The 26,316-nt window shown below is 40.9% G+C and overlaps 1 protein-coding gene across 15 annotated transcripts in view; it reads right to left on the bottom strand.

The window, feature by feature from the left end:
* Positions 1 to 26,316, bottom strand: part of RGS6 (regulator of G protein signaling 6) — a 573,259-nt gene that overhangs the window by 260,726 nt on the left and 286,217 nt on the right. Inside the window, exon 1 of one of the 15 annotated variants that reach the window (XM_046647771.1) lies at positions 12,720 to 12,769. The exons of the other annotated variants lie outside the window; for them this stretch is intronic. Within the exon in view, the coding sequence (XP_046503727.1) occupies positions 12,720 to 12,764 (45 nt within the window). The 5' untranslated portion in view covers positions 12,765 to 12,769. Of the gene's footprint in view, positions 1 to 12,719; positions 12,770 to 26,316 lie in introns of those variants that run through there. 15 annotated transcript variants of the gene reach the window in all.

The raw sequence follows: 26,316 nt of genomic DNA, 5'->3' as shown, positions 1-26,316 counted from the left end.
TACAAATACTACTGCAAGCATCTATTCCTTTGAAAGAAATGATGTATTTCTAGTGGGGAGCAGTAGATAGAAGTTGTGTATATATTTGGTTGGTCTGATTTATTGGATGTCCTTTCCCCCAGTGCTTCTCAAACTTTAAAGTGTATAAGAAGCACCTGAGTCTCTTGCTACAGTGAAGATTCTGATTCAGGAGGTGTAGGGTGGGACCTACAGTTCCACTCATCCCAGGTGATGCTGACGCCCCTGGACCACACTTTGGGTAGCTAGGCTCTACAGTGCTTGCATGATAAAGGTGGCAGCTCAGGAGCCCTGAAACATGATATCAAGCCATAGCTAATAGAAAAGTTTCCCTTTTCTCCCAGAGATCCACACAGGCACATCCAATTATGTGCTGTGGTTTAGCTAGTTGGAAGACAGAAGAAATCATATTCTTAGCCTGGTGCTCTTTGATATGACATCTAAATTCTAAAACTTTACCTACCATCTGATATAAAATACCAAACAAGCATACACCAATTAAAATGGCCCTTTCTTTAAAAATACTGCTTTTGAAAGCCAATTTATAACTTGCTTTGGAAACTGCTAAATGCCTAATTAAAAATGATTTCAGTGGCATTTTCAGTTTTTTTCGTTTTTTTTTTTGAAATTTCAGAGACTGAGGCTGATTACTTTCACGAGGCGGGCGGGCATTTGGATTTTTATTTATTCTTAGTTTTCCAGAATAAAGTGAAAATTACATCTAAACACCCTTGACTCTGAGGAATTTGCTTTTAAGCAAGGAAAGTGGACTACAAAGCACTTTTTTCTTCAGAGACTTCAAGATTGGCCATGACAGCAGCAAGAATCCCAAATGTTAATGACTAGAAGCACAGAAAGATATTAGAAAATCCAATTTATGGGATGAGCCTAAGCATCCATTAATGGGCACCTAGTTAAATAAAGTGTGTATATATATAACATTACAGAATACTAGCCACCAGTAAACATGATAAAATAGATGTATTTATTGATATATTTAAGATACACTGAGTGAAGAAACCAGATTTGATTACACTAAGCATAGTATGATTCTATTTTTTTTAAAGTATAGAATGTAATCTAGAATAACACACTCTAAATTATTAATACTAGGTGTTTTGGGTAGTAGCATTGTAGGAGATTTCTTTTTTCCAAAGTGAAGTTTTTTTTTAAATGTAATTTATAACGGGCCCAGTCTAAGCCAAGGGCCACTTCCATCATCCCTGGACTAAACTCTGAGATTGCAAAACCCAAACACTAGAAAACAGCATCTTCACTAACTGCGGCAAGATATAAACATAGAAGGTAAGCCTCACCGGGGCCTCCTGTCACTAGGGAGAGCACTAAATGCATTCAGCCACCTTCAGTTAGGTTCTCACCAGGCCCTAATGAGCAAATGGGGGAAATCTAGGACTTGCCACCCAAGATAGGGACACCTCTAATATCTTTGTGGGGGAGCAAATATTTTGGTGGCGATTCTGACATGTGAAGGTCTGGGTCAAGGCCTCGAGGGATGCTGGATTCCTCAAGAGTGCTGTCCTCCATTGTTCACCAGCCACGCCCTCTTCCTCCTGGCTGTGGCTGTGACATAGGTGGAGTCATCTGAGTTTCCAGAGCCGCTGAAGGGGGACTCGGTCAGAGGTTCTTAATCTGGGCTCCCTGGATCAGGTGGGGGAGGTCTATGAATTGCCCCAGAAATTAAACGTAAAACTTTATCCATTCACGCACATTTACGATTTGTGGAAATCAGAATCTACACCTTTCACCAGATTCCCAAAATATCCTAGAAAAATTATGAATTACTGATACACAACTTTTCAGAAGTAAGAAAAAAAAGTCAGCACATCCCTGTTTCTCATATGTGTAATAAAAAACACAAAAATTATTTTATGCAGCCAACTCAAAAACACATAACTAAGCAGGACCACACAGAGCAGGAAAGGCAGAACTACAGCCTCCAAAGGACAAAAAGTCCACTCTTTTATTATCTGTTGTGAATTTGACCCCTGCCCCCTTAACAGCTTATATCAGCTGTTTAGGGAAAAAATCTCAATAGTAAATGCAAGCGGAATAGTTCCCCAAAACTTTCTTAAAAATGCTGTGAGGTCTTTGCTGTGGCTAACTTGCTGGTCTCTTCTTGGAAGCATCTTCTGTGGTTGGTCTCAAACTTCAGTGAGCCCAGGAACAATTTGGGCTGCTTGTTAATCACACCGATTCCTGGGTCCTATCCTCAGAGGTCTGGAGTGCTATTTTTTACAAGCCTCCCAAATGATTCTGATACAGGAGGTCTCCCCACCATATCTAGAATAAAACTGCCTAACGAAACCCTTCTTTCCATTGCAAAATCCCCTTTGGATGGGTTGAAAAAACCACCCTTTCCCTCTGGTGTAAACCACCTTCCTTCCTGACTCTAGAAGACCTGGCCTTCTAAATCGTCTTTTTCCGTTACTAGACTGGTTGGTGTCACCCTGTCTCCGCCATTCCAAACTTCCCAGGCCAAATCTGTGTGAATGGTTTTTAAATGAGTCATACCACCCGGAACCACAACCAATACGTGTTCTAAGCAGAGACATTACTTAACACACTCATTAGAAGTTGAACACAAACAGATTTCTTCTTATCAGTGACAGAGACTAACGACTCTAATGAATGAATACTTTAATTCAATCTATTAGAGGTGACAATCAGAGGTGTGATCAAGACCCAACTAATGAATCTGCTAATTGAGCTTCACTGCTCCCTTACAGTTGGGTTTTCAATCATTACAAGAAGCTCTTTAAGGGAGTAAGTTATCTGCAAGATGTTGAAACCAGAAGGCTAGGTTTCTACACTGTTCCGCAACGGCCTTCCATAGTAAAAACGGGGAAGAATATCTCAGTTTTTCTTTTTATGGTGGATAGGCTGATCATTTGTTTCCCAAGCTCATTGTGAAGACTAATGAGAAAATTTCATCAACAAATCTGAACTCTTGAAGGGAAAGTCTTCATAGAATTCTAAGGAGTTTTAATTAGCATGCAGTTAAGCCTCATTAATTTGGATTCCACCAACACAAAATTTGTTTTAATTTGTTCAAAAACCACAATAGAGTTGGACTTTGTGATATGAAGAAAGGCCTTCTTAGTAAATTAATGAGATAAATAAAGCTGCCCAGGAAATATTTAACCTTAATGAATACTCAGTTTGGGGGCTGAAAGGAAACTTGAAGATCATTTAATTGAGGCAATTTATTGACACTTGCACCCACAGTAAACAAAATAAGCACTTAGGGCTCCTCTCTTCCAGTCGAGAACTCTCTTCATCCTATTGATTACTATTGATAAGATATCTATTAGTCAGATGTATATCTTATTAGACTTAATAAATATCAGCCAGTTACCTATAGCCCAGATTTTTTGTCGGGGTACTTGGTTGCATAAGGGTTACAGAATCAATCTTTTTTTTTTGGAAAATTCACCCTACATTTCTGCAATTGGCTGGTTATATCTGTCACAGAATCCTTAAACTGAATTGCAGCTGATCAAAGGGATCCCAATTTATAGCGTTGAAAGTTCTGGAACCATGTCAACTGTATGAAGATACATACTGGATCTGTCCTACCCTGCAATGTATCTTGGGTTCTCCTGGAGATAGGGCAAATGTTACTGCTGAAATATTTCATAAAGAAAATGTAACACTCATGGCATCTAAGACAGTTTCAAAGGTTCAAGTAGATGCTAAGAAGTGCTGCAGAGGGAGATCCCCAGAAGGCTGCCAGGATGGCTCACAAGGTGGCATTTACCTGGAGAATTCCCCCGTCTGGGATTTGACCCTCTGTCTCCCAGACTCAAGACCTGGTCTGTTATTACAGACAGACCAGATCCATATCTTGGAGGTGGGGATGAAGGACTCACATTAATTAAGCTCAGAGACACTGATTCATGAAATCTTGTATGGAAATGTATTAACTAAACTGGCAATAGGACCATAAGGCTCACATCAGCCGTGCCTATCACTCTGTTACAAATTACATGGGAATCAAATCTAACCAGCAGATTGCTCAGTGACCGGGAAAGCAGAATAAGAGTAATTAGTACTAACTTTTAACACCATATCCACAACAGGGAAGGAGCGGACATGTTCTTGCCCACTTTACATCCAAACCTCCCTTTCTTTTTCCTGTCAGCACTTTCCCCCTATGGAGCTGCAAACAAGTGGGTTTAATAGGATTGACCCCAGCTCCAAAGGAGGGCCCTTACCGACCTAAGCCAATTAGTACACAGCATTTCTTTTGCCAAAGAAATTGGATACAGAGTTGCTATGGGATCTAAATTGGCCCAATCAGTGAAGCTCAGGGATTTCTACTTTTCTAAGGAGGAAAGAGATGCTTTCCATCTGCCACATTACCTGTTCCTGATCATATTTGGCTGAACGTAAGAGTAAATTCAATTAAGTAACAATTTAAATAATGTTTCTTCCCCCCCACCCCTATTACATAATAAGAAAAAAAGTAGTAAGTGATCACTGTCATTTGTTCGGGGGCTTAAAAAGGTCAGATCTAAGGTCTCAGCAATTCTCCTGGCCTTTCCCTCCTGAGCACAAGAGGACTTCTACAGTTCCAGAAACCACGACCGCGTCCTGACAGTGAGAAGGAGTAAGGGACAAGAAGGAAGAGCAGCACTTTGGAAAGCAAAACTTTTTAAGAAATAATCAGCAGACTTACCCTTGTGTATCATTGGCTATGTTACATGGTCATCCCCAGATGCTAGGAAGTTTGGGAAATGTAGTATTCTAGCTGAGTCATTGCAAAAATAGAAGTTCCTGTTAGGAAAACAACTAAGATGTGTGAAGGATAACATTATGCCGATTTTTGCAGATATAAATTGGAAAAGTCTTGCAATTTTTTTTGGCATGTAAAAAATTACAATAGTAGCAATAGTAGTACAAGAAATATTTTTCTTCCAAGCTATGACTTTACGCTTAGCTCTCTGGGACATACCGGGATCTGCCTTCAGATAGATGAATGGAAGCAATGAGGGGGTCACAGGAGAGGGTAATGAGGAATCAGCATCCTCTTAGAAGCTAGGCAAGGTCTTTACAGGATCTTCAGGTATCAGTGAGCTATGAGTCACCTGAATCCTCCCAAATGTCCCCATTTCAATTCTCAGGGTTCCATTCTTCTTCTCCCAATGCCCTAACTTTCACTTAAGGAACCCAGCAAGTCTGTGAATTCAGCCTATACTGTAATTCAACAAGCCACAGGATCAGAGCATATGTTTGATACTCAGCTTCACTTTTACACCAGTCATAGAACTTCCCTTGTTTTCTGAGCCTGCAATGAGGCAACAATTGAAAGCTTTGAACCTGTTTTCTTTTTCTTTCGTTATGCTGCCCAGCACAATTATAGACAGCCAGTGCCACCAGCACATTTCTTTAAAATATTATGAGCCCACCAAAGCCTTGCCTTCAATTCACTGGAATTAACCATAGCCAGTGTTTAAGAAAATGTTTCACTCTACCTGCCTTCAAACCCAACTAGATCAAATTACTAATCTCAGATTCCCATTTCCTTAACAGTCTGCTCTATGTAAACATTTCCAGCTCCAATTACTATTCTTAGTTGCAAAACCAGAATCTACTTTAACCAGGCTAAGTAGAAAGAGATTAATAAAGGATCTTAGGTACCTCACAGAATCTCTGGCTGAGCCTAGGAACCAGGCTTGGATGCTGCAGATCTAAGGACGATTCTGGAAAACACTCAGCCCCATCACACACTGACACTGATGTCCATTATGTGACACCCATGCTACTTGGTTCTAGATCCTAGAAACTCTGTCACAACCACCACAGAAGAACCATAACAACGTAGAAAAAAGTCCATCACAACCACTGTGCGTGAATGAGAAAGAAGATAGATAGCCCTCATTGCTGTTGGTAAACACCTTATGAACAAGAGGAAAGCCAAATTTAGGTGAAAGATGATATTGAGCAAGGCTGAGCACAAATAGAAAGAAACCGCGTCTTTGAAATATCACTGTGCCGCTAAATCAAAGCAACTTGAAAACCCGTTCTACCCTGGATTTTCCAGGGAAGAGAGTGAATGAGCATGTTATTAGTTATGCCATTTGAATTTGGATGTCTAATGTTTGCAACGTGGGGTCCTGATTGATTTAAGAGATACACCTACCACACAGACATACAGATCATATCTTTTCTCTACACAGTGCTTGAATGAGCACTACCAACTTGTGGCTTATCAGATTTCTATTTGCTGTTCTATGGGCTGGCTGCTCTCAAAAGTTAATAGTGGGGCCGGCCCAGTGGCATAGTGGTTAAGTTTGCACACTGGGCTTCAGTGGTCCAGGGTTTGCAGGTTCGGATCCCAGGTGTGGACCTACACACCGCTCATCAAGCCATGCTGTGGTGGTGTCCCACATACAAAGTAGAGGAAGACTGGCATGGATGTTAGCTCAGGGCCAATCTTTCTCAAGCAAAAAGAGGAAGATTGGCAACAGATGTTAGCTCAGGGACCATCTTCCTCACACAAAGAAAAATTAATTAGCATCAGAACAACTGGAGAATGTTTATCAGGAAGAAAATAAACATAGATCCCAACTCATACCACATGTAAAGACATTCTAGGTAGATTCAAGATTTAAATATATATTATATTGGGGTTGGCCCCATGGCTGAGTGGTTGGGTTCATGCGCTCTGCTTCGGCAGCCCAGGGTTTCGCCGGTTTGGATCCTCGGCATGGACATGGCACTGCTTATCAGGCCACGTTGAGGCAGCGTCCCACATGCCACAACTAAAAGGACCCACAACTAAAATACACAACTATGTACTGGGGGGATTTGTGGAAAAAAGCCAAAAAAAAAAAAAAAAACCCGATTGGCAACAGTTGTTAGCTCAGGTGCCAATCTATAAAATAAATAAATATAAATTATATCACAAAATATTGGAATAAAAATTTGAAGTCTATGTAATCTTGGAGATACAACAAGATAGGGGAGGTTAAGTCACAAAAGGGAGACAGACATACTTGACTACCAAAAAATTTGGCAAAGATACTCAAACCAAAAATAAGACAAGCAATGGAAGGGAAAAATACCTGCATAACATATGACAAAGCGTTGTCTGCCTTCATCTACAAAGTTTCTACAAATTGGTGAGAAAAAATTAACCACTTAGTAGGAAAAAGGGCACAGCATAGAAACAGGACAGTGGTCAAAGACGACACTCAAATGTAAGATAAACGTAAAAAAATATGCTCAACCTCACTAGCAGCTAGTAACTAGAAAATATTTTCACAAACATTTAAAAAATAACATTCAGTAAAGATAAGGGACAAGGAGTGGGACAAACACATTGCTGGTGGGAATACGGTCAATCCTTGTTATTTGTGGATTCTGTATTAACAAATTCACGCACTCACTAAAATTTATTTGTAACCCCCAAATCAACACTTGCACTGCTTTTTCTGTCACTTGTGGACATGCACAGAATGGTAAAAATTTGAGTCATTCAGTGTGCACATTCCAGCTGAGGTCGAACGAGGTGACCCTCTCCTTTCTTCTTTCAGCCCTTATACTGTAAACAGGTGTCCTCTTCACCACATATTTAGTGCATGTTTTCTATATTTTTTTTGCTTTTTGCCTCAAGCTTTTAGGAAAGTAATATTTTAATACTAATAAAATTAAAAATAAATACAGCTTTTGACCTAGAAATACCACTTCTGCAATTCTATCTCCCCAAAATCAAAGCATTGTCTGTAACAGCAACAAAATAAAACATACAATAGGAAACTATCTGAATGTTTATTGACAGGGAAATGCTTTAACATCTTAATATATCCATACTGTGGAAAATTATACAAGAAACGAATTTACATATAAATACACACAGACATATTTCTTCCAAGTTTTTTTCAACTCTCCCTTACGGTACTTGTTAACTATTTTACCAGTACTTAGCCCTCAGTGGAGCTTACCATTCATTTTGAGCTGCATTTCCAAGCAACCTGACACACATATATGTGTGTTGTATATGTATAGATAGGTGTGTGTATACATACATACATTTTTTTTAAACCTGGCGGGTTTTCTATTATGACTTGAGAAAAATTTCAAAATAATGTGTATAACGTAATCTAGTTTATAATAAACAACAGAGGCCAAAACCCCCCCCCCCCCCCCTTTTTTTTTTCCCTGAGGAAGATTAGCCCTGAGCTAACTAATGCCAGTCCTCCTCTTTTTGCTGAGGAAGCCTGGCCCTGAGTTAACATCGTGCCCATCTTCCTCTACTTTTTATATGCGGGACGCCTATCACACCATGGCGTGCCAAGCCGTGCCATGTCCGCACCCGGGATCCGAACCAGCAAACCCCAGGCCGCTGAGAAGTGGAACGTGCGAAATTAACTGCTGCGCCACTGGGCCGGCCCCAAAAACCCTCTTAATAACTGCATATATTTTTATATGAGTAGGGTGGAGAACGCGGTGGAAGGCCGCTCACCAGGATGTTAGTATTGTTACCTCAGGTTAGAAGAAACAGAGGGGTCAGGTGAGATTTGCTTTTCTTTTCATCATATTTGCAATCTAAGTTACAATGTACACATAGTATTTTTATTTTTAAAAAATTAAAGAAAAAATGTTGAAAAAATTCAACTGAATACAGATAACCAAAATGCCAGTTCTTTGACGCCACCCCCAAATATTCAGTGTTTGTCCAGTAAAGCCTGGGAATCTGCATTTTCACAGACACCTCAGGAGCTTCTTAGTGGTGGTCTTCTCACCACACTGTGAGAAAGCTTGCTCTGGGCTGACATCACCCTTCTATCCACACAGTCTTCCCACGGGAATACAACTGATGAGGTTGTTACAGCTAAAAGCAACCATCATCCATTTCTACTTCCACGAGATCGCTCTTAATCACCTTGGTTGGAGTTTTGGGTGTTCTAAAATTTTTTAACCATGCATTGACTGAAAATCTGTTACTTTCCCACCACACATGGCTAATGGCATCCATGGTGTGTAGGTTTTCCTCATTTAACCCTCAGGGGGCACCCTGATTTTCCTTATCTTCAAGCTATTAGGGGAGGGTCTGCTGCCAGCCCCCTAAACCAAGAACTTTGTCATTTTCCTTATGAGGTCCTAATTAGGAGAAGCCATTACTATAAAATGAAACTCACATTTTTCATTTTACAGTAATGTGCCCATTTTTCCATTGCTGAAGGAAGGACTTGGTTATCTTTCACAAAATTAGTATGTTCTTTATTTTCCACATTTGTAAAGTAAATGTTTCTTCCCTCCCATGTAATTGTCAAATGTATGCATATGTAATTATCAAAGAGAATTGTGACCTTGATGCCCAAAGTAAGAATTATGTGTCTTGTGAAAGGCATAGCAGGAGGGATGCAGAGAGAAAAAGCAAGAGAGAACAACCAGAGAGAAAGAGGGGAAGGGGGGAGGAGAAATGTCCTCCGTGCTTTTTAAGCCTGATTAGCTCTTCAATATTATTTCTACAGGTTCATTATTTCACCATATCTGTTCCCAGTCAGCAAGCATCATTTTGAACTTACTTTAATTACTGTTTCCTTAGTACCAAAATTGTGAGACCTGCAATTTAACATGCACGTGTTCATATTTTCCTTTACATGTTAGTGAAATGATCTTTAAATATCTTATTACTTTTCACATTTAAAGAGCCTGGAAAGAAATTTACCCTATATGGAAGGATTCTGCTCTCAAGAACAAGACAGATAAGTCTTTGGGGAGCACTGGGGCTATGTCTTACATTTGTTTTGTTGTCCCTGCAGTAACCATCAGGAGTACTTAAGATAAATGGCAAAGCCTGCATATTCTGCATGCATCTGTGGCCCCTTCATAGCACACATGGCACCCTTGCATTTATATGGAGCATGAACCGACAGCTAAAATACTGGACGGCATCCAGCGAGGTTGGCTAGACTAGGGGCTGTACCTTGCTCTAGGTGAGGCATGCGCCTGGCCAAGTGAGGCTGTGAGGTATATCACTCATTCTCTCGGATATGAAAATGCTACCTCCATGGAACAAACTAGATTTGTAGTCCCCATAATTCTCAAAAGAGAATTTGGCTCCACTACATAAGGTAAGGTAAAAGGTGTGCTTAAGCACACTGTTTGTCATGAGATCTTTTGATGGTAGAATGGATACTGAATGGAAGACAATACCATTTCAGTATCTAAGACACTTCCTGTCTTCCAGAACCTCAGGAAGATCTTCAAAATATCCGGGGAGTTCAGAGGGGAACACAAGCATTCCCTTTCTTTCTATCCCCACCTCTGTCAGCAAAGCAACTGCTCCCAAGTACTCAGAAACAGACACAGCACCAAAGGGATAATGGACAGAATGGAGATCATGCGTCTGATTGGCTGATTGGGCAGAAGTCAGGAATAAGCTCATAAACACTTGAATAAGAAGGCAGACTAGAAAAGGAGGAAGAGTAGATAGAGGTCCCTGGTGTTGAAAGCAGCAATGGAGACAACAAGTGGCAGAGGGTCTGACAGTGAAATGAACAACAAAGAGCAAAACTGGAACTCTTCTTGGTCTTTGTTACCTGGGACTCACGAGAGGGAAGGCTTTACGGTATACTCCTGAGAGCCCTAGACCAGAAAACAGAAGAACTTAGTTCTCGCCCTGGCTCCGCCTCTCATAAGTCAGGTGACTTTGTGCAAATCACAATTGCTCGAATCTCATTTTTCCTCATCTGTAACATAGGAATAATTTCAATATCACGTTGCTTTGTAAAGCCTTGTGGCAGGATGGTTTTCTTCTACCCTCACCTGCTTCTTTCCTTGCCCTCTTTCTGATAAAGGACTGTATCTATATGTTCTTTCAGATTTTATAGGTATAATTAAATGATTATACTATCAATTGCTATTTTAAAGTTTTTCCTGCAGACATTTGCATGTGAGTGATAAAAACAAGACGGTGGCCCAATGCCTGCATTGTATCTCAACAGCCTTTAAGAAAGTGAGCCCACATTATCTATCTATACATATACACACACATATATAATATAAACTCTTATTTAGAAATCAGCTACAAGAATTATACATATACATAAAGTGGAAAGTGTGAACTCCAGGACTGTGTTTTAAACAGTTTTCATTTTTTTTTCCCGCCAAGCAAAATGTCCCCACTATACCCTGCCCAAATGAGCTCAGTATAACTCAAAAATACATGAAAGAAAAGGATCTGCTCTATCCCTGAAATGCATTGGCTCCAGTGTCAGTGCCAGGCCAGCCAATACCCCACCCAGAATCGGCTTCATCACGGACAGGCACCTACGGCTGCAGCACACCCCCACCACTGAAGTCCCAAAGAGGAAGCCGGGCCATTGAAAGAGTCATGGTCAATATACTCAGTGTTAAATAATAAAATAGAGTAGCATCAAATAAAAATAAATCTGTACTTAGATGAGGAGAGACTTTATTTAAAAAGACTCTTTCCAAAGGAGAGGGGAATTAGTTCAATAGAGACAACGCTCCCACCAAGCAAACTTAAGATCTATAAGCCTCTGTCTGAGCAAAGGTCAGGTAAAAAGGGTGTCTCTCTCTTTTTTTTTTTTTGTGGGGAAGATTGGCCCTGAGCTAACATCTGTGCCATTCTTCTTCCATTTTATGTGGGATGCTGCCACAGCATGGCTTGACGAGCGGCGCTAGGTCAACACCTGGGATCCAAACCTGCGAACCCAGGGCCGCCAAAGTGGAGTGTGCGAACTTAACCACTACACCACCTGGCCAGCCCAGAAAAAGTGTCTCTTTTAATAGGAATAAACAAGGCTAGGAGGGGTCAAGTGCGAGGGTGAGCAGGTCGCATGATCAGACAGTCAGGCAGGAAACGTGTTCTCTGCAGCCAGCAGATTTTCAGGAGAGATTGTTCGCTGTTCCAATGCTAGCTTAACCTCAGGGCTGAGCAGAGGCCTCTGGGCTTAACTAAAGTTTGGTCAAGTCAAATTAGTAGGCATTCTGTGTAGACTGGTACATTGACCTAATGAGACAAAGAACTGGATTTCAGAGGGTCTGTGTCTGGCCTTGTCACAGGTAAACAAGGGGCTCATTCATGATGAGTCTTACATAACTCACAGAGGGGAGGGGAATCTTTGCTGTAAACTGTTTCCCAGGATACAAAAGGATGGGGATATTTCTTTTCTTTCCTTCTTCTTCTTCTTCTTTTTTATTTTTTTGCAGAGGAAGATTCACCCTGAGCTAACATCTGTGCCAATCTTCCTCTATTTGTATGTGGGTCACCAACACAGCATGGATGCTGACAAGTGGTGTAGGTCCATGCCTGGGAACTGAACCCAGGCCACTGAAGTGGAGCATGCCAAACTCAACCATTAGGCCACAAGGCTGGCCCCAAGGATGGGGATATTTCTTATTCATCACTGTATTCCAGTAGCACAGGGCTCAAGTGAAGTTCAACACTGTCAGTAGTTAAGAAAAATTTCTATTTATACCAAAAACTGCTGATGTTTATGAATAAACCCTCTCCTACCTGGAACTGTTTGCTATCTACAGTTAAATTTAGGTAACTGCAGCTCCCAACGTATTATGTGTTTGATAATAATCTAATAGTCTGCCCTTACACATTATCTCACAAGGATGCTGTTAATGGGAATTTGATGATGATGCAAATGTCTTTGGGAAGAAGGGCCTATTTTCCCGTTAGATAGGGCGGTTACCTGGGCTGCTTCTAGGATCCTCTGGCCAGCTTGGGTGGACAACATAACAGTGCAATCTGAGATGGGAAAGAGAAGAACATGTGACAACTTCACGTACAATGTGGCTTCAGGGCATCTCTCTTGACCCATTTCAGAAGCTCCTGGGTGTGACATCAAAGAGTCACTCACTGAAAGTCTTGAGTGGCCAATCTGCCCATTTCATAGGTTCTAAGGGGATTACTAAGAATTGGGAAAGCAGCCCAAAGATGCTGGTAAGACTATTTTTCCCCCAAGAAGAAACCTAGTTAAACACAGACCTCACACGTAAGCCCCTAGGATTAACACAAGAAAACATAAAATAACCCAGGAGAATGCTGGCCTCTCCAGCTTTGGTCTCCTCTCCACTCCTTCCCTTCCCACTTTACTCCCTTACCTAAGTAACGGAATATAACTAGTTTACAGACCTGATGGGTGGGGCTTTCAAAAGGGATAAACAGTCAAGTACCCGTGTATGGTCCTGCCTTTGGATGTTCTCTCCAAGCTCAGAAAATGATGTAAATGAGTCGGGAAGATGCCCTTGTTCCTCCCTTGATGTACAGGATTCTAACAGACATCCATGGGAATTCAGCCTACCCCACCATCAGGGAAGCTGAATTCTTTTACTCCTACATGCGCCTACAAACGGGGCTATTTTGTGGGTTTGTGTCCAACAAAAGGACTAGAGAATCACCCCTAGAGGGTATGTACTAACTTGGGATTTTTCTGTATGTTCCTAAACTAAGAACAGTAACAAACACATACTGGGGAAACAAACATTGATGAAGCATAAAGGGGAGAGATGTCACAGAAGGCAAGAACACAAAACTTTAATAATTTATTAAATCTCTGATGTTTCACTGGGGAATTTCCAAATGTAACATGCCTCCCAATTTTTGAAAAATCTCAGTCATATCCAACTACCCACAGCATCTATTCAGAGCTCTCACTGACAGAAACACTACCTTCATGGCCCCATATAAATCATAACACAATCTGCCTCCAGTTTCCCCATTAGCCTCCTCCCTGATGAAATTGTTGGCGGTCAACACAGGCAATCAACAAGGCCAGCTTGGCTGAAGGGAGTCTTTGATTAGGTTAAGTTATACATACAAATACAAGACCAGACAGCTAATCATGGGTACTTAGTATAATTAGCATTGCCATGTCCCCAGAGCATTGCCCAGTGATTCACGTCTTAGACATCTTGGTGGCGAGCTCTCAAAATGGACACAGAGGGAGTAGTGTGCAATTGAGGAGTCAAAAGGGTGCTATTTGTTCATCACAGCTATTTTTATTTTTTAAATTCTGGCTTTTCCCAGGCACACCAAGATCTACGGCTCTCGGCATTTTCCCCCAGCTAATATGTTGGTTCCACCTTAGTTTCTTTGGTGACAGCTTTCAACATTTACAAGTCCACCTTGAGACAAAATCTAGTTGCCTGACCACCCACCTCTTTCAGGTTATGGCAAAGCTAGATTCACCTGTAATGAATTGATTGGCCACATCTAGTTTTTTATTGTAATCTTATACATCCTCACTACCTGCTCTTTTCCTTATTTTTCAAGGCTTGATATTATATCCAACATAACTCTGAGATCCTTAGAGTCAAAGAAGGAGCAAATGGTATGTCAGTTCCTCTTCCTTCCAAACTTCAGGCCAGGCTGGTGAACCTTGGGTTTCCTAAATCCAGAGGCCACCTGAAAATGGGGTCTTTTCCAGGTGAATCTTGTATCTCAGGTCTATTCTAAGATGATTCTTGGGGCTGGGGTCATTGTGGATCTCAGGAACCTAACATCATCTATCTATTATACGGTCTCTCTTGGCTATTCAACCCATCCCTTCTGGCTCCCTTCTCATCAGCTTTTCAACCTGTTCAAGAATCTCCCATCTAAAATAAAGTTTTTCCTAGTCCTCATATCCCTATATTCCTCCAGCCACCATCCTATTACTCTCTTCCGCTGAATGGATGGACGCGTCCGTATCTACCTTTCAATTTCCTTATTTTCCACTGGCTCCTCAACCTACCAATTTGACTTCAAGCCCCATAATAACTCCCCTAAAACAACGCTTGTAAAGCTCACTAATAACTTCCAAGTCCCTAAATCCAAACCATATCTTTCAGTCCTCTTTATATTTGATATTTTAGCAGCACTTGACACTTCTGACCACTTCCTCCTTCTTGAAACACTACCCTTGGCTTCTGTGACACCTCAATATCCAGGCTTTCCTCATCTTTCTGACCCTTGAAAACCTCCAAGATTTGTCTCTTGCTATCCTTTCTGAATAACTCCAGGCTGTGGCCAAGATTAGTGTCAGTGTCCTCCTCTGTCCACATATATTTGTCTCAGTTTCTTGGATATGTTTAGCGTTTTCTTAGGAATTTGTTCTCCCCCATATTTAAAAGCAAAGGGTAAAAGAGAGGGTTTTGATTTTGACGAAGGACGAAAAATGTGACATTGGTCATTTTCTATCCATATTTTGTTATTAAGTATACTGATTGGTAATATGGATACATACAGATAAAGCTTTATTATTTATCATTCATTTAAAGAGCACTTGTTTGGAAGCTGTCCCTTTAGAAGATGGTGGGGGGAAAAAAAAGAAAAACTGGCCAGGGAAGGACAGTCAATAGTTTTAGCAGAGTTCTGAGATGGAGCACCTGGAGATTCAAGACAAAACAGGATGGAGAAAGAAAAAAGCAGAAGATCAAGTAGATCGATCCTGAAAGGGCATTCCGCTGCTAAGGTCAGCCTCATTTTCTAGATCATAGTATGCAAAGACTTGAAAGTGCTTCCCTCCCCCCCGAAACATTCTTATTGAGATAGAGCTTAAACAAGATTGAATCTGTTATCAGGACAAAGACCTGAACTCTTGCCAGAATTGAAGCGACTCAAAACTAAGACTCTTCTTTCTTTCAAATGACATAAAAATTATTTCCCTCAAAGATTTTCCACCTAAAAGTGCTCATAATGCGGTATCATGTCCTTCCCTGATTAGACACAAATATGTGTTAATCTTTGGGCAAATTGGAAGATAAAATGAAAGTTTGTGGAACTCAAAAATGTGAGAAAGATACAGGCAATCTGATCTGGAAGACTCTGGAAACTCGCCTTTCTGACAGTGAGCAAAAAGGCACTGAAGGTAGTTTGCCATTTCCCATCCTTCTCTGAATAACTCGCTTCTTTTGGGCTAAAAACAGTGTGCTCTGTCTACTCTCAATAATGTATTAATCCTTAACGGGCCAATCACATTCTTCAACACTTTTCTAGATGAATTTCCCCATCCATCAACGTTCCCACTGTAAAGGAAAAAAGTGATGCAAGGACAACTCAACTTGACTATCAGCTCCTTGCAGACCAGAGGTCCACCACAAACCAGCAATCTCTGTATTCCACAGAGTTGGGTCCATAGGAGGATGCTCTTTAAACTCTACTCAATAAATACAGCTTAATCAGTTTCCATAATTCTTAAGTACCATTATAGAGATAACTGGATGATTAGTAACTATATTTACTTGGTCAATACACTTCTATAGATTGCTTTATAAAGAGTAATTACAAAAGAAAAAGCTTGGGGGACGGCCTCGTGACCGAGTGGTTGAGTTCGCACACTCTGCTTTGGGAGCCCAGGGTTTCACCGGTTCGGATCCTGGGTGCGGACATGGCACCACTCATCAAGCCACGCTGAGGTGGTGTCCCAGATGGCACAACCAGAAGGACCTACAACTATAATATACAAATATGTACTAGGGGGCTTTGGGGAGAAGGAGGAAAAAAAAAGAAGATTGACAACAGATATTAGCTCAGGTGCTGATCTTTAAAAAGAAATAAAGAGCTGTGCCTTACTACAATCTTCATTCTTATGCTCTGAAACACTAACCTAAAAAAATAATAAATTGCCCATATATGGAGGACGGCATTATAATTTCGAGGTTCTTATTACTGCATGCTCCCTGAGCAAGAGAAGTTGGACAGCCAAGCACAGACAACCTTCTGGAAGCCAATTCAGCATTTCTCTCCTGGCCACCTGTCCCCAACCTGAATGTCACCAAGTAGGGACAATAAACTGGCAGGCTGAAGAGAAGAGGGGCTTTCCTGTGACAGCCAAATTGGCCTGTATACAGACAACCACATCACTTCTCCCAGCTAATTAAAGGATAGGTACAAGCACCTCACTTTCTGTAATCTTATGGGGCTTTTTGAATTGAAATACCTTATAATTGAAAAGGCATATTTTAATGAAATCACTGCTTTCAAAACCAAAAATAATTTATAATACCTAGAGTCTTGCCCAGTGGCACAGCGGTTAAGTGCACATATTCCGCTTTGGAGGCCTGGGGTTCGCCAGTTCGGATCCTGGGTGTGGACATGGCACCGCTTGTCAAGCCATGCTGTGGCAGGTGTCCCACATATAACGTAGAGGAAGATGGGCGCAGATATTAGCTCAGGGTCAGTCTTCCTCAGCAAAAAGAGGAGGATTGGCAGCAGATGTTAGCTCAGGGATAATCTTCCTCAAAAAACAACAAAAAAAAGATGCCAATATTGCTTCCTTCTAAAGATAGACCTTGTGAGATAATCTGCCTTTCATTTTTCTTATTAGATGCCTAAGATAGCTCATATTTTGTTCTTATTTTATCGATAGATAAAATCACTTGCCTATCACAGGAGAGCAGGAAGAGAGGAAGAGCAAATAGGCTTCTTGATTAATGTAATGTATTGTGTACATTACCTAGCTCCTAACAGGCATTCAATAACGCTAATTCTTTCCCCCTAACCTATTGTGTCTTCCTGATAGATTCAGCACAATTTTAGGCCTGGATAAGCCAGCAGCATTGAACAGTTTATGTTAAACAGTCAAGGTAGACTCTGGGGCATTTTATTCACTCAACAAATACTTAGCATCTAATAAACTCAAGCACTGCTTTGGGAGCTGGAGATAGAAAGGTGAATATGATCAGGTCCTTTCCTCACAGAGCTCAAAATCTAATGAGGAGGAATGAGCAGTAGACAGATATGATGTTGATGAGACATGGGATACATGTTTTGGAACACTGGGTCACAAGTGAGAGAAAACCCAACCCTAAGAGGTTTAAGCAAAAAGGGAATATTTGGCTCAACTGACTGAGGAGTTGAGGGAAGAGCTGGTCAGTCATGGCTTCATGAAAGAGCCCCTACACAGTGTCACCATGACATTATTTCTCTCTCTTTGCTCTGCTCTGCTTGTTTCTGTGTTGGCTCCCTGCTCAGCGGGGCTCCCACCTGTTATTATCCTATTAAGAGACGACGAACTTGAAGGATAGATTGTCTCCACACACACTGAACTATTTTGTCAGGAAAAGGGAGAGTGCCCGTTAGGTGGCAAAAACAACAGATGCCCAGGGCTTAGAGTAGGCACAGGACAGTATGGGAATCAAGAAGTGGCTGAATCAGAAACGGAGGAATTGAAGCTGAACCCTGAAGGAGGCGTGCGAGTAAGCCAGGGTGAGGTGCGAGGTTGACTTGAGTTGGAAGTAACGGTGCTGACTCAACAAATGCTGAAGAACAAACAAGAGCCAGAAAATGAGGGACCTTGTCATCCATATAAGGAAGGTAGAATTTCATCTTGAGGGCAACGGGTGGCCATGGAAGATTTTATTCAAGACACTGACAGAGCATAGGTGGAGTGTGGGAGTGTGGATGTAGGGACAGATGAGACTGAATGTAAGGAACCAGGCTCTTGGATTATAAGTTTACCTTGTCCCATTGCCAATTCCTAGTTTGCAGCAATCTCATGTACCTAAAAACCATCATATTAAAACCATTAGAAATATTATAATTGAATATCTACTGACATATAAATGTGTTTATTATGTAACTCTTTAGGAAATAATCACATTTATCTTATACTGTGAACCAAAAGAAAAAGCTTACAAAACAGTCTATCCAAAATAATTACATTTTTTAAAATACATGTGTAGAAGAAGGTGTGGAAGATTAATGGTAATTATATCTGGGTAGAGAGATTACAGGGTTTTATTTTCTTTCTTTGCTTAAAAATAAACACATATTACTTCTGTAATAAGTTTAAAAGGTAATTTTTAAATTGTTTCATGAAAGTTACAAAAGCAATGTACGCTAATTGTAAAAAATTCAAACAATATGCAAGTGTATAAAGAAAAGTGGGGAGCAACCCTCCCACCACCTAGAAAATTCTCTTTCTTTCCCAAGAGGAAGAGCAATCACTATTAACAGTTTGGTGTGTATCCTTCCAAACAAATCTATGTAGGTATATAAAGTTATACATATGTATAAATACGATATACATATATCATATGAATATCATATATATATTATTTCCTATAGAAGGGATCATCTTGAAACAATGCTCTATGACTTGTTTCATCCAGGTAACAAAATTCTATGTCCATCTTTCCATGTGTGGGCATAAAACTCTGTTTCATTATTTTAACTCCTGCACAGCATTCCAAAGTAGAGGCACACTGTAATTGATTTACCTGGTCTATTATTGATGAACATTCAAGTTGTTTTCAATTTTTTTCGTATTACAAACAGTACTGCAACGAAACCCTTGGATATAAACCCTTTCGTATATGTGAAAAGATGATTTAAGGTTAATTTCTAAAAGTAGAATTTCTGGGTCAAAGGGTACACCCATTTTAAATTCTGATAGAAAGTGCCAAATTGCCTCCCCAGAGATAAGTCCAATTTATATTCCATGACTGTTTCACTATATTCTCATCAACCCTAGAGATTATTGATTTAATTTTGGTCAGTAGGCAAACAAATAGTATTTTTTTCTACAGAACACACTTGTACAACACTGTTCAGCAATTATTTTTGGTTTCTGGGCATTAGCCAGTAAAGTAATTTTATTTCAGATTTTTTAATAGTCTTTCCAAAGTACTTATCACTAGAAAACTTTATACAGATTATTAATTCCCTTCTTTGACTTAAAAGTACAATCGTCTCAATTAATTTTCAGTTGATTAGTTAAGGACCTAAATTGATAGTCTCCTATAGGAAGACAGAAGGAGAAGCATAAAGACATGGCTGGAAGTATGGTGACCCCAGAACACACTTGTAAGCTGGTGTTTGAAATGAAACCCTCATCTGTTTAGACTTGACCTGTGAAAGGAGAAAACAAAAAAAATATATATTGCCATTTTGGAAATTTGTAAAGAACAGTTTTAAAAGCAGTCTGCTTGCTCCTTGCATAATCCCATGCACAGAGCTCCAGAGGAACTGACAGTTTCTCATTCACGGCACAGGACAGCTCACCAGGAAAGAGAAGAAACACATTAAAGAGACGTTTGGGAATGTGCATGGAAGAAAGAGCATAAACCCCAATGGAAACAAGGATAGCATCCTGATAGTGTATATGAGTGACTGAGGGAGGGGGTGGACCGATTCCCAGAGATGGTATGATAAGAACATATGAGCTAAGCATTGTCCAGTGCAGGCTTCTTTAGAGGAAGCTCTGCTTTGCATAAAGATTATACTAGGAATATTTAGGGATTGTATTCTGGATCTCCACGGTTCTGCCTCTGTTTCTGTCCTCTATCTGCTTATGCTGTCAGGGATCTAAAGATGCGACTGTTACTGAATCATCTGGAAAATCCAAAAGGCTGTTCAGGAAGACATGGTCTGGAGTCCAGGGTGGTCAAATACATGGCTTAGGGCCATGCATTTTATCTCATGTCGATGAGTAGAAAGTTTGGTGGTATTCCCCTGGATTTGAGCGTAATTCTACGAGGTAGATATCACACCTGTTTTACAAAGGATGAAACTAAGGCTCAGCAAGGTCAAGTAACCCACCGAAGGTCAACAGCTTCATACAGTCAGCCTCGAGGATGGACCCCAAGGATGCCCACCCTCCTGGTATTCTCGCTCTGTGTAATCCTCTCCCGGTGAATGTGGGCTGGATTTAGAGACTTGCTTCCAAGCAACAGAACAGAAGTGATGGTAGGTCACTTCTGAGATTCAGTTGTAAAAACACTGTCACTTTGAATTTCTGTTTGGGGTGATAAAAAAGTTTTGGAAATACATAGTGGTAGTAGTTGCACAACATTGTGAATGTACTTAAGGCCACTGAATTGTATATTTAAAAATGGTTAAAATAGCAAATTTTATTTTATATATATACATTTTTTGCTACAGTAAAAAAAAAAAATTCAAGAAACAAAACAAAATAGAAATGCTGTAGCTTCTGTCATGGGACTGTCTCCGAGATTCATCTCTCTAGGGGAAGCCAGCTGCCGTGTTGTGAGCAGCCTGCAGGAGAGGGCCAGGTGGCAAGGAACTCACATCTCTGGCTAACAGCCACCAAGGATCTGAGGTCCGCCAACAGCCACACGAGTAAGGTTGGAAATGAGGCCTCCCCCAGCCAAGCCTTGAGATGACTGCAGCCTTGGGAGAGACAGTGAGCCAGAGGTACCCAGCGAAGCCATGCCCAGATTGCTTACCCACAGGAACCGTGAGATGATAACTTAAGCTGTTAAATTTTGGAATAATGAGTAATGCAGCAAGAGATAACTGACAGCCATTAACAGGCAAAGCTCGGATTTAGACCCAATTCTGCCTGTCCCCAGAGCCTAAGGTCTTAATTCAGTCACTGATTTATGCATTCACTCAAATATGTATTTGTGCCTATGTTCCCAGTATACACCCTGCTAGAGACAATACACGGGAATGACGTACTAAGAATCCACTTTTTCTAAACAAACAGGATCCATTCCACATAACCTCTTCATATCATGGGACTGACTTGCCATTTAAGCAGAAGCAAGCAATTGCAGCCATACGTGCTTCCATCTACTAGCCCTGTTAACACATGCCTGCTCTCCCCCTTTCCCTCCTTGCAGGGCTCTGCATCTCCAGTCCCTGTGGAGAAAAGGCCTTTCCAGCCTGCAGCAAAGCTGCAGGCAAAGATACTGCATGGGGACACCTAGGCACCGGTCTTTGCCTTCTCTCCCAAGAGAAGAAGTGGCCTTGCTGATTCTGAGTTTGGCTAGAAAATCAGGACAGTCAGTTGTTTCAAAATGTTCTGTGAAACACAGGGCACAGACTTGTGTACATTCTTCCCAAAGTCCCCAAAATAAAGGTCTGTGAAATAGGTAAGAACCGAGCTTCTCAGATCCAGAGAGGGGTTCCCTTGCAGGATGGATGGGGTGCAGGCCCACTGGAGAGTCTGGAAGGCAGGGAAGACTTTACTGAAGTACCCTGAATGTGCTCTTCCTCTCCTTGGACACCTCTCTTCCAAAGAGATCTTGTCCCTTCAGCTAACTAATTTGGCTCCTCCTCTAACTGGGCAGTGGGGGTGATGCCTGGTCTCATTCCTTCCTACCTTGTCATCAAGGATTTGGGTATTATTACTCTCCTGTTGGTGAAGATGACTTGCTTCCTAAACATATTTAGTAGTCCCTAATTTGTATAAATACACACACATCAGAACAAGAGAGACTTGAAACACGTGAGTGCTAAGTATTTCTCAGCCAGCTAACTATGTTAATACTTAAAGAAGAGGTGGATATTTGATTTCAATTTAAACCCAAGTCTGTCTGGATTTTTAACCAATGTTAAAATGTACCACGGTGCCAGTTCTCAGGTTGTTTTCCCAGTCAGAGTTGCTCTCTGTGGCTGACCTAACCTTCAGAGGGTGAGCAATGCTGGCACAAGCAGGAATGGCCCAAGTCGGCTGAGAAAGCTCTAGTGCCTTACATTATTTTGGTTACTCCCAAGAACATTGCTTTTTAGTAAAGTACATTCAGCAATAAATATTTTGTTTTAGGAACTGTCCCTAAACCATACCATACTCCCCTAGTCTTTTGATAATTTCTGTAGGCATGTCTAAGTAGGAAGTCATCTCCAGTCAATTGTCCCAAATAGCATTTGAGTCTTCTGCTTTTGTGTTAGTCTCAGAGGCATCATAAATAAGTCAACCACATTGAGAGACTTTTCTTTTCTTAAGTCTGGATCTCCCTAAAGATTTGGGGCTTTTGAGGACAGCGAGGCATAGACTCTGACCTTCACAGCAACCTCAGGATTATATGCACCAAAACATACAGGGAATTCCCTGTCCCCACGCTGTCTCCTTGGGCTACCCCCATCCCTCAAGCTCCTTCAACACCTCTAAGTTGGTCAAATCTTTGAGAGAGGCCAAAACTTAGGGATGAAAGCTTCAACTGTGAACACCTTTGGAGGAAATAAGAAATGAATTTAAATGGAGATAAAAGTGAGGTATCAGAGCCTTCGTTGATGTGGCTGAGAGGCAAGAAAGAGTCAAAGGGCACTGTGTCCCAAAGATGGTGAGAGAAAGACGTGGCGAAGGTGGGAGACTCAGCAAAGGAGGGCTGAAGATGAAAACACAGCATCTAATTCCCAGCTCAGCCTCAGGCCAGCTCCTCCAGGTTGGTGTCAATGATTAAAGCAGCATCTCAACAGCCTCCAATTTCCTAACTATTTTAAGAAAGTAGCAATCGACATTGAGAACAGACTAGATTCCCTCATTAGAGAAATCAAAGAATCTTACGCAAAGCAACAACCATCTAGAATTTCCTAATTACCCAAACGGGGCAGATTAATTAAGTCACTTTAGAGAATCAAGCAAACGAAATGTACATAAACTGAAAGCAAACTGCAGAAATTATTGTATTTAGAAGGCATACACCAGGGGTCTGCCAGATGGTAAAGATTTTAGGCTTTGCAGACCATGGGGTTTCTAGCACAACTATTGGACTATGACATTATAGTGCAAAAGTAGCTACAGGCAATCTTTAAATAAATGAGTGTGGGGAAGTTTCAAGAAAACTCTTTACAAAACAGTCTGTGGACCAAATTTGATGCACAGGCTATAGTTTGCTGACCTCTAGCTTACGCCATGTTAAAGAGAAGACACATCTTTTCACCACTCCGGACCTTGTACATCAAAACATTTTACAAAGGATTAGGTTCTAAAGTTAGCAAAACAATTGTCAGAATAACCTCTTAGATTCTAGAATCACCTGTGGGAACAGCCACCCACTGAGGGAAGAGCATATCATGTCTCTTCCACCAGGATCCTTATAAGTAATTCGCTCATTGACAGCAGAAGAGCTCATGCACTGGAATTCTCTGTCATGCCCCTAGTTCCTCACAACTTAAACGCGAATGTGATAGGCAGTCAGTGTATACAACAATCTTAAATAATGCATAGGATCCTTTTTATTTTTTTTTTAAAGATTTTATTTTTTTCCTTTTTCTCCCCAAAGCCCTCCAGTACATAGTTGTATCTTCTTCGTTGTGGGTCCTTCTAGTTGTGGCACGTGGGACGCTGCCTCAGCATGGTGTGATGAGCAGTGCCATGTCCGCACCCAGGATTCGAACCAACGAAACACTGGGCCGCCTGCAGCGGAGTGCGCGAACTTAACCACTCGGCCACGGGGCCAGCCCCAATGCGTAGGCTCCTTTTAAAGGGAAGATAAAAGCTTCTGGACCTTCAGCATTGTTTTAGATTACTTTTATTGCAGTGTTGCTTAAATATGTATAAAACTAACAAAATTTGATGTAAAGTGCTTTTGTTTATTACTCACAAAATTTTGAAACCAAAATAAATGTAAAAGTTAAATACAAAATCAACAGTCATAGCATTAAAATAACGCAATGGATGATGGTGTGCTGTAAGGAAATCATTACGTGCAACGTGAAAATGTCACTAACTGCCATAGCCCCAAACTATGGCATCATGCCATCACTGGGCCTTCACTTAGTGTGTACACATCATTTACAAATCTATTCCCCTGCTTTCTCCCCCTCACTGGCCAGGACAGTGTCATACCCACCCAGAGAAACAAACGAAAACCATGAAATTCCGCAGCAGATGATCAGAATGGATGTACATTCACTGTTTTCAAAGGGAACTCAGAGTCCCCTGGGAACGTGCCTGAATGCCCCAGTTTGAGGACTATTGCTAAAGACACTGGATAACTTAGACCTAGTTATGCTTCTCAAGTGATTTCTGTGCTCCTACAAGCCTCTCCAGCATTTGTTATTTTCACCATTCAGGTGACACTGGGCATTTATTCTTTCCTTCTACATTGATCATTGGCTCCTTCCGATGAGAGGTCAAGGCAAGTGGACTATCCTCTGGAAGCCAGGTTCTAACCTGAGTTAGAACTATACGACTTCAAGAAAGTCACTTCTCTTCTCTGAGCCTCAGTTTCCCCATATGTAAATTAGGGGGTTGAACTCCAAGGTCCTTCCCATCTCCTACATTGTTTATTGCTAAGAGCTAAAAGAGAGGGAACCCAACCAAAGCATATATTCTTATTCAGCTGTGCAGAGAGACAAGCAAAATACATTACTTATAGGACGAACTCCGTGGACACCTGTTTGTCTGAAGAGAAACATCAGAGCAAGAGAATATTATAACTCAAATGGACCCTGGAGATTCTTTAGTCTCCTGTCCTTATTTTGTAAATTAATTTATTTGAATGCCTGTTGTGGGCTGGGCTTTGTGCAAGATGTTGGAGGTATGATAGCAAACTTGACAAAGTACTTGCTCTTATGGAGCCAAAATTCCAGCAGTAGGGGGCTGAGATGAGTCAGCAAGCAATTAAAATATAATAGTAAAAAATTATATATGTATGTATAATAAAAATAGTAAAAATTTCTCTACATATGTAGAAATAAAATATTTTAAAAATATATAAATTATATATAATATATAACATAAATAACTCACATATATATATATATATACACACACACATATATAACATTATATAATAAATAAAAGTTGCTATGGCTACTTTAGGAGCATTGCTAAGCACCTGACCCTGACCTGGAGGATCAAGGAAGGCTTCTGGAAGAACATCACTCACCAGCGAGTCCTGAAGGACCTCAGCACTATGGAGACGGCAAGACGTGGTGGGGAGGAAGACCCTGAGGGGAGCACACACACCCTGAGTTCTAAAGGACACCCACTCACCTCCAGTAGCTGGGGCTGCCAAATGGAAATTTGGGCCCTGATGTGCCATGTCTTCTGATTTCTCAAGACAAACAGGATTGTTTGGATTTTTTAAATAAAAATTCCTGACTTTTAAATTTTGGCACTTAATTTTAATTTTTTAAAATACTACTGAATAAAGCCTCCATCCAACTCATATGTTGCCCCCTTGTACTCTCTGCTGCTCACTCACTCTTCCGCTGGGCCCCTTCTTGCATCTGCAAAGTGTTCTGCCTGTGTGTCCATCATAGCATGGAGAACTCTGTAGATGCAAGACTCCTGCCTGAGACATATTTTTAATGAGGTCACAGACAGACACTCTGACATGGGTATTTGAACCAAACAATCAAGAGAATGATTGGCATTTAGGGGACTGAAAAGGGGGATTCTAAACATTTCTTCCAATTAAACAACTTTTTCTGTAGTTCTCACACTGCTCCAGTAAAAGGACAGAATGTACCTCATGAATTAAAGTGACTTAGGTCTCGGGGGAATTTATGGATTCCAAAAGCATTTACCAAATTCAGCTCCGGGTTTCTCCCCAACACTTAGCATTAAGCTGCTACATCAGCCTTGGGAACTTTCATTTCATATTAGA

Source organism: Equus quagga, chromosome 20 (assembly GCF_021613505.1).
Source record: "Equus quagga isolate Etosha38 chromosome 20, UCLA_HA_Equagga_1.0, whole genome shotgun sequence".
In the NCBI taxonomy this organism is placed as follows: Eukaryota; Metazoa; Chordata; class Mammalia; order Perissodactyla; family Equidae; genus Equus; species Equus quagga.
The sequence above is the reverse complement of the archived record's forward strand: the minus strand, read 5'-3'. Positions and strand labels throughout refer to the sequence as shown.